Raw genomic sequence first — 11,996 nt, forward strand, 5'->3', positions numbered from 1 at the left:
ATTTTGTAGTCTTATTAAGCCTGATATTCTAGTAAAGACTTCTGACATTCAGCTACATTCATTTAAAAGAATCTCAAAACCAGTGATTTCCCAAATCTTTCCTTCAGAGACATATATCTTTACTGCTATTACATGTATAAATGACCCTGTATAATAATTATTTAGTAATATATATAAACACATTTGCATTATATAAAAATAGCTTTATTACAATATTTCACAAAAATTCCCCGCGATAACATAAGATAAATGTTTTGGACTGTGTGAGGGGAGCTCAGGTTTCCGAGTTCGGGCTGTGTCCTTGAACGCGTGTTCCAGAGTACGGCGGTGAGTGACAGCCTGCTCCTCCACGGTAGCTGCTCCGCTCCTCTCAACACTACAGCAGCGGGACCCGAGGCACAACCTCGCCGAGCTGAGCTGAGCTGAGCAAGGAGCAGGACAGGGCTGGGTGGCCAGACTACCACACCGCGTAAGGCAGCGTGCAGCGGGACATTCCCTGTCCTCTGGGATGTGCGGTACATGGATTAAAGCGCTCAGACACTGATAGTAGTGGGGAGTAGTGGGGAGCTGCAGCGCATGTGCTCGCTTGTGTGCGGCTGAAAAACTTGTGCTGGACCGTCTGCAGGAGAGAGAGAGAGAGAGAGCGAGAGAGAGAGAGAACCCCGAAAAGAAGAAGGAAACTGAGCAGAGTTGCAGCCACCAACTGTTTAATTTTAACTTCCCGGACTCTCGGTGTAAGCAACCCGAAGCGACCCCTGCCTCCCCTCTCACATGCCTGCGTTTATGTGGGAGAGAGGGAGGGGAGCGGAGCCCGGGGATGTTTGAATCACCTCTCTAAACTTTGCAGAAATATATCAGAAGACATCAAATAGGTCGCGTTTGTTCTTCGGGGAGCGAAAGGAGACATTTGGGGTGTCATGGAGAGCCAAGCAGTCGAGCAGCAGAGCTGCGAGGACGTGCGAAAGAGCGGCTACCTCCGAAAGCAGAAGTCCATGCACCGGCGGTACTTCGTGCTCCGCGCCGCCTCGGAGCGTGGCCCGGCCCGCTTGGAGTACTACGAGAGCGAGAAGAAATTCCGCGGTAAGGCCCCCGTCCCTAAGAAAGCAGTCGCTCTGGAGACCTGCTTCAACATCAACAAGCGGGCCGACTCCAAGAACAAGCACATGATCGTGCTGTACACCCGGGCCGAGAGTTTCGCCATCGCCGCTGAGAACGAAGCGGACCAGGACGAGTGGTACCAGGCCATGGTGGAGCTTCAGTGCAAAAGTAAGCAAGAGTCTTTTTAATAAAAAAAAATAAGACAGTCGCACGTGCACGCTCTTATGCATGCATGCACACACTCAATACTGTATGAGGCTCCTGCACGAGAGCAGAAACGTGGCAGGAGTAAAGCGCACTGCAGATCGGGACATGTTTCATTCCGGTGCTTTGGATAATAATGCAGGGTTTGTTTTAAAACAATTAAAGCTCCACAAGCCAAGTTTACATACTTTGTGTCTCTGCCTTTGGGTGTTCTCCCTTCGCATTTTTAAGTGGTTAGAATATAAAGCTGCACTGTTTATCTTTTAACACTTGGAGTTGTTGGCCTCTGACGGGTTGGTGCGTGTAAACATGCACCTTTAAGCTTATCCTCTCCCCCCACCAGTCCTTATCATACTGGTGTCAGCTCAAGATATTTGTTCCCAGCTCTCCTCCAGACTTTACTAAGTTTCTCTCTTCTGTGGCCTCAGCTGTGTGCGAGTTATTTCCCAACTGCCCAAACACACCCTGTCCTTGTGTTTACTTTCTGCTTTCCTGCTGACACTGCAATATTACATCACACATTGATCCCATAAGAGGAGAGGAAAGGTCCCCGAAACCAGTCAATACTTTGACAGCTTCATTGTTCAATCTTTCATATGTCTTGGACTGGTAATGAGTATGTATCTCAGCCTTTAATAATGGCAGCAACTCCCATCCCTCCAAAATAAAATCACGCATTTTCTTAAATGCTGTCCCTCAGCCACTGGGTAAACACAGCTGTCAGAGTAATAATCCAGAGCAAGGCAACTTTAAATCACCTGTTAAACCCCCTCAACCCTCTTTACACCAACAAATGACGCAATCTTACAGAATATATGAGGGTAAAGGTCTTTCTCAGTCAGTACCTTCTGATTATAAAACCCATTTTGCAATGCGTGTGTTCATTTGAATTAAGGGTCAGTTATTTTCTGCTGCACAGAAATGTTGGCTGATTGACAGGTGCATTAGGGAGACTTTATTTCTCATTTGGAATTGGTGCCAAGACTTTTGGCTTCCTCTTATTGCTTTTAAGACAACTTGGTCTGCGTTTGTGTGTGTTTGAGTCGTTTCCAAGAGAAAATGAGTCGACAGATGTTTGAGTTGAGACGCAAACCAGGAGGACATTTCATTGTTTCTGTACCAAGTTCAAACAAACTACTCTTTGATAAGTGTATATATGTGAAGGGTAGTTTCCCAAAAACCCCGGCTGATTCTTAGACTCAGACTTGAGTAATAGGTGAAAGCGTGCCGTGCCATGAACCTGATATAATTCTATATAGATTGTATAATGACAGTTAAAAAGTCATGACTTTAAAGCCTTTTGCTCTACTCACCACTGCACCACTCTTATTTAGTCTTGTACATATTCGTCTTTAATTACTTGTTTATATTTTTAGTTAATTGTTAATATTTCATTTTAACAATTGTACAGAGAGAGCAGTCTACTGAAGTAAAAGTCCTTGTGTGTTAAACATATCTGGCCAATAAAGTTGTATCGAGCATCAAATTAAGCTAACGTCGTTGTTAGGTCAGTTAAGTGCTGTCTCTGAGCCACAGAAACATAAATAACACATAACCCTATTTAAGAAACATGTTAACATATAACCTTTTTTAAGTTGACTTTTTGATACTCTAAATATTACAAAACCACGTCCTAAATTCAATGTCATAAGAAAGCTAATTGCTAGCTCTGACCTGCTAGTAGCGCACTGCTGATGTGCGCTGTTAGCTTACTCTCTGACGTTTGCTAACATGTTATTGGCCATGAAGTTCTTCTGTTCTGCTCTACATCAGAAATGTTTATCGGCAGCCATAATATTGATCATTTCTGCATACTAGGTCGCTGTTTTAAAAAAAATCAAGTATATTTCTTTGGCTACTAAAACATTTTGATGCCCGATTTGCACCACCAAATTGATTTGCTACCCAAAGAACTCTTCAAGGTTATCAGACAACCCAGCTGGTGGCACAACCATCTTAACCACTGGTCCAGTCCGCCTTTGGTCTCCCTTTTTTTTTTTTGTCACTTCCAGAGTTGGGTTTCAATTGTAAATCAGCCTCTCTGACAATGACAAAAGACTGCGGCCGGCTGCTGTGTAAACTCTCACGCTGGCAGTGGCAGGAGTTTTCTTGTGGTATGTGCTGCACACTTTCTGCTCATACTTGAAATGAGGACACACACACACACACACACACACACACACACACACACACACACACACACACACACACACACACACACACACGATCCAGCTATGTGCATGAAGAAGATTGTAAGAGAAGAGTGGGCTGCAGGGTCATGACCAAGTGCTGCTTAAACCTGCTTGTATGAAAATAGCCCAAACAAACACACACACACACACACACACACTATACACTGTCAGGATTCCTTCCTTTAATAACTCTCCTCTGGTATGTGAAACTCATACAGTTTCACTCCTCCAGTGTCTATATGTTGATTGAGACCCCCCCCCCCCCCCCCCCCCCCTTACCTATTTCCACCAGTCTCACACTCTTCTGTCACTACACTTGCACTGCTGTCCACACAGTCTAGGATCTGTCCCAACACTTGGGACTAGGGAGAAAGGAATTCACAGCCTGCAGGCAGCGAGTAGGGCAAAGCTGAGACCAGAGATGCTACACTTTTTATCCTCGCATAGTTTCCAGAGTAGAAGACCTCTACCCTCAATCTGATACCTGTCAGTCTCTGCTGAGGGGAAATAATTCCCATCAGATAAAATCAAAGTTACGATTTGAAGTTTGATATAAGGAGCATGCATATATTGGAAAAACAATGCAGTACACATCCATGTTGCCATTCTAAGCCTGGGAAACCCACCAACAAGCCGCCCAGAGAGCCGTCCACTATCTCACAGCTCGGCACTCCTCTGGCCAGCGGTAATTACACAAACACGAGCCAGCTGCCGTGTAGAGCGGTATTAGAATCCCAAGTTATTTATTCAGCTGAGTCCAGTAAGACCCTTACGGCCGGCGGGTACAGTATCAGACTCGAGAACGGCTATTTGTTCAGCTATTAGGAGTCAGTCGAGTGTGTAAAGGCTTAACCTTGACGAAACAGGGCTGAGGTAAGGCCAAAAATCTTTGCTCGCCTGGAACACTGTCCTGCAGCTCGGGAGTTGTTGCTGACCTAACCCCCCCCCCCCCCCCCCCCCCCCCCACACACACACACACACACACACACACACACAAAAAGAGCATGACAAAATTACACACCAGCTACAAACTAATTAACACAAACTCGATGACAAGCCTGTCAGTTGTGAAATCTGTGCATTTATGGTGTGTTTTAAAATGACAATAAAGTCAATATTTTAGCATTTTATATTGCAAAAAGAGAACACAAAAGAACTGGGAAACTGGGAATGGATTTATACTTGTCTAGACTGACATTTTAAAAGCTTTACGATTTACCAGTCACCACTAATATCAGTTAATTTGATTTGGGATGGATCGATGCCAATTAATGAACTTTAAAAAAGAAACAGAATCAGCCAAAATGTTTAAATGCATCAGAGAAAGCAACACAAAATGGGCATGCAATTGAAAGAAACAGAAAACACTTATTTCAAATAGCAGAAGCTATAACATAAAAACAAATGATGTTGCATCCTGAAAATGTGTTGTTAAAAGGACATAAACATCTATTTTATTTCGGGTGAAAACTTCCAAAGGTCCAGTTACTAGTTTTTCGAAACAAATTCCATCACCGACTCTCGCTCATAACTCTTTTAAATCAAACTTTACCTTCTGAAAGTCCATGATTTTTGGTGTTTTTTCCGTCATAAATCAAAATCGAGTGTTTGTGTTTTAGACAGTTTATCGAAACAAAATCTGAATTGAAAGATGCCACTGTAGCGACAACTGCAGTTCTCTTGCCTCTTTCTGACTCGAAAAGACGATTGTGAAAGAAACAGTCTTCAGCTGTAATAATATTTGAATTAATCTCTCCGTCGACATGAATAAAGAACAGGTTTGTTGTCATCTCTGAAGCTTGTTGGCCTTACTATAGTACAATCAATCTCCATGAAATGTAGTGTTCTGTGTTGAAAGCCCCAGAAAAATCACATTTGAAATGCTCAAAAGAACATCTGTTTCTGAATAATTTATGCTAATCCACAAACCTCAATATGAACACTTTCTCCTTTTGCTATAAATCTGTTTTCACTTTGGTCTGTGGATGGTCATGATGTCATTCTTTTTTACACTTTTAGGCACCACAAAGCAAACACAGCTGATCAGCGCGATGTAAAATGTAACTACAGCCAGAATCGAAACCTCGGGAAATCACAGCAGAACTCAAATCTAAATTGATATGAACACACTTGGGTTCTTATGTATCTGATTATGAACTTAGTCTCTCTGCAGAGTCTTTTTTCCCAGGATTGTCATCTGGCTGCCCCGACCAATGAGATCTGGATCTCACCAGTGGCTTGCCTCGCCGACCGATTAAACGTTAAGCTGCTCTTAAGCACTGCTCATCTCCCTAATTAGGCGGTAATTATTGTCTCGAGGGTCAGCGGTTGCCTGGTGGCACAGTGAGCAGAGACCGTGTGCTGACAAACTCAGAAGAGGGAGGAACTAGAATCTTAAATTAGTGCCACAAGATCTGGTTTGTTTTTTTTCTACTTTTGCTCATTTAAAGCGCAGGTCCTGCTACAGGATATTTCCTCTGCTTAAACAGTTAGCACACATAAACAAGCTGTTTTTATTTAACGCAACAAGCACAACCAACTCTTGTTTGTTGTGATGCAGCGTCCGTAAAACATCATCATCGTTGTCGTCTGAAAAGGCCTTGAGCAGTCCTCCTTATCTGTGAATTAAGTGCCCATCCTTTGATTGACAGCAGAGCAAGGCCAGGGGCAACAAGAGCCATTTAGTCGATGAGCGCCCATATGTTGAGCGTGATGGAGCCATGGGGCTTTAAATGCATAGTAACCTTTTATAGGGGCTGGTATTGATTGCTGTTGGTTGATACCAGACCATTATCGCTGTCTAGAGCAGGTCAGGGGGTTCACGAGTTGGGATTTATCAGCCTCGCAGGGAAAGTGTTAGAGAGAAGCATGCAGAGAAATTAGCAGAAATCAAACCTCATCATGTGGTGTTCCAGTGTCCGTCCTCTGGGAGGTTGGATCCAACATATTGCATTGATTGGACAGTCTGTTAATGCTGTTACACAAGGGGAACGTACGTCTTTACGTGTTGACTTATCATTTTTTAATGGACGATTTTGTATTTTTGTTATTATAATTTGAGAAGGAAAAAAAAATCCACAGGAAACTAGTTGGGGGGGAAATAAAGTACCTAAAAGTGTCATGTTTAATCTGAAGACTTCAGATTGTTTTTTCTTGATCTGGTGTCTTGTGAGGGTTGGAGGTCAGATTCCCTATTTACACTCCCCCAGGCTTGTATGATTCGGATTTATATTAATTTATCCAAATCAGCAATTGCATCATGTTTATTTCAATCTATAACATTTAATGCAATAGTTGGTCAAAACCTAAACCCCTAAAACTCTGGAGACCTTTTGCCTGTTCTAACCGGCTATTACAGAAACCATTTATCTGAGCGACACTCACCAGAAAAAAGTCCAAGATGGCTGCCAGCTTGGTGGGATCACTAAGTTGATTTAATTGGAGAATACCTCCATGGAGTTTATTTTATGCGTGTCTCTACAAGGGACATCAAACTTTGGATGCGTCACAGATAATTTCATGTGCTTTTGTGTGCTTGTTCTTGTGCGTGTGCTCCTCTTGGCTAACACAAACCACATGTGAAATGAACCTCAGGCAGCATCCAGAGCTGGGAAAGCATTGTGTCCCTGAGTGTGGGCCCAGATATGGTGGGATTACAGATGGTAGAGATGGATGAAGAGATAGGAAGTGGAGGAGTTTAAAAGAAAAAGAGGAAAATGGGTACACATGGGAGCCAGAGATTAGCGAGCGTTTTCAGACCATGCTGGCTCACTGCGTTTTCTCTCTCAGATATGTGCTCGGACAAAACGCACACAGCTGTCTCACATCTATCTGTACTTGTAAACTGGTATGGCAGTTGGGATTGTGGGTAAAGCAGGGGCATGGAAGCCGAGATAGGGGGCTGAAAATGGGGGTTTAGCCCACAGAAGTTTCTTTGCAGAGTTTTGTGGTGTTACAGTGCAGCATTGCATGCTGGGGCAATGAGGTCAGAAACTGGAAACAGGACCTAATGGGGGCCAGTGAGTTCATGCCAGACTAGTTTCCCTGATTTACAAGCTGTTATAGGAACCTAAGAAGTAGGATTTGTGATGACATTTTGTATAAAATTCATTAATTCAAGTTTGTCTTCTCCAACAAATGTTCAAAATGTGTGACAGAGATGCATTTCAAGGTGAAAGCAGGAGGAGGCACCATACTTTGGTTTGGTGTTGGTGCCGGTAAGATTTTGTTACTGATCTTAAGTCAACAAAAATTCCCCCCTCCCCAGTGGCAAAGTGTCTCAACAACAATACACCTCATCCTGGTCTTGCTATGATTGTGAGCCGATACAATCCGCAGGCCCTCAAGACCCCTACGGAAGACCTACTTCCTTTGGATTTGTGTGATAACCACAACAATTATCAGTCTGTCACTCAGAGAGAACCTGTCAATGTCCCAGCAGGCATCTTGTCTCCCCCCCCCCCCCCTTTATGAAAAAAAAAAGAACTCATTTTAAACCATTTTAAGAAAATTGTGTTAGATTTTGGCTTTTTTTTTTATGTACAGTTCATGTTCTGACCGCCAAACAGCAAATAAATTGTGCATGAATGGAAGGCAGTGTTGGTCATGTAGGTTACCGTTCGAGAGAGAAGGACTGAAAGTTTCATGTGTGGTCACGCTGAAAGGGGAGTAAACCAGTATGTGAATAAGCCAGTGTAAGTTGTTTTCAGGTTGCTAAAAACAGACTTTAAGGAATAAATAATTTAACCTTATGTGATCTCTTTGCCCCAACCAAAAAAAGGGTTATGATGGGTTGGGTGAATGTTTTTCCACACGCATCGCCCATATTCAACCAGCAGCAACCTTAATGCTGATGCTTTGTTTCCCCCAGGTGTAATCCTGCTTTCATCTGCATCCTCCGTTTTCATCTCCTGTTATGGGCCATTATCAGTGCATGTTTTTCTGAGGGCTCATTATGTTGTGTAGGGGTTGCTCCTGCTGCACGGAAGTTGACCGCCTGATAACCTTTTTATGCAAAGTAAGGAGAGGAAATGTGGGGCTGTCAGGAACGTCCCCCAGCAGGAAAGCCATAGGTGATCTATAATTCATACTCTACATGTAGGATCAACCTTGACGTTATGTCATCATGGGAATAGGTCTGCAATGTTCCATACGGCTAAATCAATTGAACCACTGAGTCGGTGAAAACCTTTTTAAAGAGTCTCCGTGCTCTGAGATTTGAGTGTGTGTGTGTGTGTGTGTGTGTGTGTGTGGCATGAGTGGCCCTGAGATATGAAGGGTGTTTGTGTATGAGCTGTTGAGGGAACAGCTGAGGTTTAAGGCTGAACTCTACTCAAAACAAACTCTCTTTCATTCTACCGAAGACACATTTATTTGACTCTTAGAACAGAAAAAGATAATCTGCGAGGAATATCCTCTGCTGCAGTTCATGTCAGTTTTACTGCCTTAAATTTGAGAATCTTCACTCGAATGAGCTTTTTCCCCATAACTGCTTTTTTAAGCCATAGTGCTCTAAAAGACAACATTATCAGCTACAAGTATAATGATTAAATTACAAAACATAACCATTAAGGCTCTCTTTAAAACTCAACATTTCATGATGAATTACCATAAAGATGGCATTCAGTCAGAATGTTTTGTATTTTTCATGTTTAATTTTTTTTTTTGTGCAACACCTTTGCCTGTGATGCTTTCTGATTCCAAGTCTGACAGAAAAACCGATTCACTACGTGATATTGCCAGGACTTCAGGATTGTAAGAGGTGGTTAAGTCTTCAGATTGTTTGAGAAAAACAAAAAACATATTGATTTGTGGAAGTGTCAGACTCTTCACCACGCTGGTGCTAGAAAACAAAATCTATCTCTGACATTGACAGCTTGGGAATCTGTTGGAGTTTATGCAAAATAAATATGAGGAAAAAAACCTATTTAACAAAGTCTTGTTCCCTCTTAATTCATCTATGTAAACTACAGTGTACTGAGATAAGGTTGATAAATAGAGATCTTTATGTGATTGAATTCAGGCAGAAACCAAAAGGGGACAACAATCATCTCAGTGATGCACTGTAAAGGATTCTGAAGGAATCCCCTGAGTGATACGGGGTTTAGAGAGTGAAGAAGTGACGGGCTTAAAAGTTTGAATTTAGAATCAGTAAACCTTTTAATGAAGATTTTGATCAAGAAACTCTAGATTAAATGATTTTTCCTGGGCCTTTAACATTCTTTCACACGGCCCCTCTTAAACTCCTAAATAACTCACTATCTCTTAGCAATTTTCGGCAGTCCAAAATTCCCCCAGCCCCCACAAAAAAAAAAAAAAATCCCCAAACCATCCCTTCCTGTTGTAAATCTAAATCGAGGAGGCAAACTGGGCTTCTTGCACACAGTGTACATGAAACAGCCATGCATGGCCTTGAGTGAGTCATCTAATGTAAGGGGGGAATGGCCTCTGCACACACACAGCCTCAGCCACAGCCTCCACTACGTTCAACAAATCATCTATTCTGAGGCACTTACATTTTTTTAGTGATCCTCCAATTTTGGGGAAGCAAAGAGGCGACTTCTTTTTTTTTTTTTGAAAATCTCAAATAAAAAAGTTTTAGTTGTAAGAAATGTCTATCATAACATATGCTCAGCTAATACAGCGTTCCTAGTCAGCACTATAATGGACAGATATGGAGGTCCAATAATACAGGTGCTGCCACAAAGAACATCCTGTTCCATAGAAGGGAACAGGGGAGCTTCTTCGTGAAGTTTTGTTCCTTCATTTTTGTCATGACATTGATTGATTCTGTAGTTATCATGCTTAAACGCACTTACACAGTTAAGAAATGTGGCACATGGAAAGAAAAAGGAACATTTCTGGGTGGATTCTTTGCCGAAGAATAAGGACCCACCCTAAAACATGACTCATATTATGGTATTTCTTTAATCCTGGGCTTTCTCCTAAAAGATGTGAAGTCTCTTGTTGCTGGAACAAAAGGGACTCAGAGGTAAATCTTCAGTATATTCAGACATGGTGTCAATAGCTGCCTTCAGTAAGTTGCACAGTTCGATAGAATTTAGGTTATTTTCTGGGGTAGTGGGCACTTTTTCTGCTTCCAATTTCAAAAACAATTCAATGACTTTAAAGTCAGACATTAAGTGGTAGTAGGTCCACTGCCTTTTTATGTCCCTTCACCAAGAGCTTTCCCTTCTGAATTCCTTGCCTCTAATATTCCACTACTATCTGAATATAAAATACATAAACACAAAGGGTGAATCCATAGCTGTACACTCACTGAAAGACACCAGATTTTATTCATTAAAAAAGTAGCAGTTTATTGTCAGTGGAGCAGGTTTGGCACATGAGGAGCTTATTGGGTGCTTTCTCTTGGGTATTTAATTTTTTTTGGCATCGTTTGCTTTGGTTATAGGAGGATTCACTTGTAGAGCATTTTCCAAGTGTTTTTTTTTCCACAACAGTTGTTTTCTTCTGGTCATCATTCTTGTGCAGAGCTTCAGTTGTCAGCAGTTTCTTTTTTTCTCTCCCACACTGGTATGTGTGCTTGTGTGTATACAGTACATAAGAATGCCTGTGCATGATTGACAAATGAGACCCCAGGTGTGGAGCCTGCAGGTACAGTAAGCAGCTCCCACAAGCTCCCGCATGTCTGTTTGGACTCATATCTGGTTTACAAATCTGAGAAAAGCTCAATATCACAAAGTATATATAATAAAGGCACATTGCCTCTACTATCTGGTGAATAGGGATGGTTTTACTTGATGCATGAAGGTCATGGTAGTTATTTGTTGCAAGAGGTTGTACTTGCCAGATGCTGTTAATGAATCTTCTTCTTTAACACTGTTGTGTCCTCCACTTTATTCTTTACCACTACAACAACCTTTTAATTTCCATCTATCTTTTTTCTGTCTCTCAAGGTAAGAACCCCACTGACAATGGTGCTGCAGGAGATTATGGGGTGCCCAATCCTGGTCCTGCATTCAAAGAGGTGTGGCAGGTGAAGGTCTGGCCCAAAGGCTTGGGTCAAGCCAAGAACTTGGTTGGCATTTACCGCCTTTGTCTGACTGAAAAAACAGTCAACTTTGTCAAGCTCAACTCTGATGCCGCAGCTGTGGTGCTGCAGCTGATGAACGTCCGACGGTGTGGCCATTCAGAAAACTTCTTCTTTGTCGAGGTGGGGCGCTCTGCTGTGACAGGACCGGGCGAGTTCTGGATGCAGGTGAGTTGTTGTTGTTAAAAAAAAAAAAAAAAAAAAAAAAATGTTTTGGGGGACTTTTAGCCTTTATAAGATGGCACAAGTGAAGGGAGGCAGGAAATGTTGGAAGGAGAGAGTTGGGGATGACATGCAGCAAAGGGTCGATGTTGGGTTCGGACCATGGCTGCAGCAATAACGACTATATCCTCCACACTTGGGCAACAACATATTCTCTCAGTCAGTCATTAAAGCGCCAATCTATAACAAATTAAAAGCAGGTAAAATACCTTACTATTTGTCATATA

The 11,996-nt window shown here is 42.3% G+C and overlaps 1 protein-coding gene across 1 annotated transcript in view; it reads left to right on the plus strand.

The window, feature by feature from the left end:
• Positions 1–264: 264 nt before the first annotated feature.
• LOC306841122 (insulin receptor substrate 1-B) overlaps positions 265–11,996 on the plus strand; it is a 46,307-nt gene continuing 34,575 nt past the window's right edge. Inside the window, exons 1-2 of the mRNA XM_079370794.1 lie at positions 265–1,266; positions 11,414–11,715. Of these exons, the coding sequence (XP_079226920.1) occupies positions 918–1,266; positions 11,414–11,715 (651 nt within the window). The 5' untranslated portion in view covers positions 265–917. The remainder of the gene's footprint in view (positions 1,267–11,413; positions 11,716–11,996) is intronic.

This window comes from Symphodus melops (assembly GCF_947650265.1).
Source record: "Symphodus melops genome assembly, chromosome: 20".
Lineage (NCBI taxonomy): Eukaryota > Metazoa > Chordata > Actinopteri > Labriformes > Labridae > Symphodus > Symphodus melops.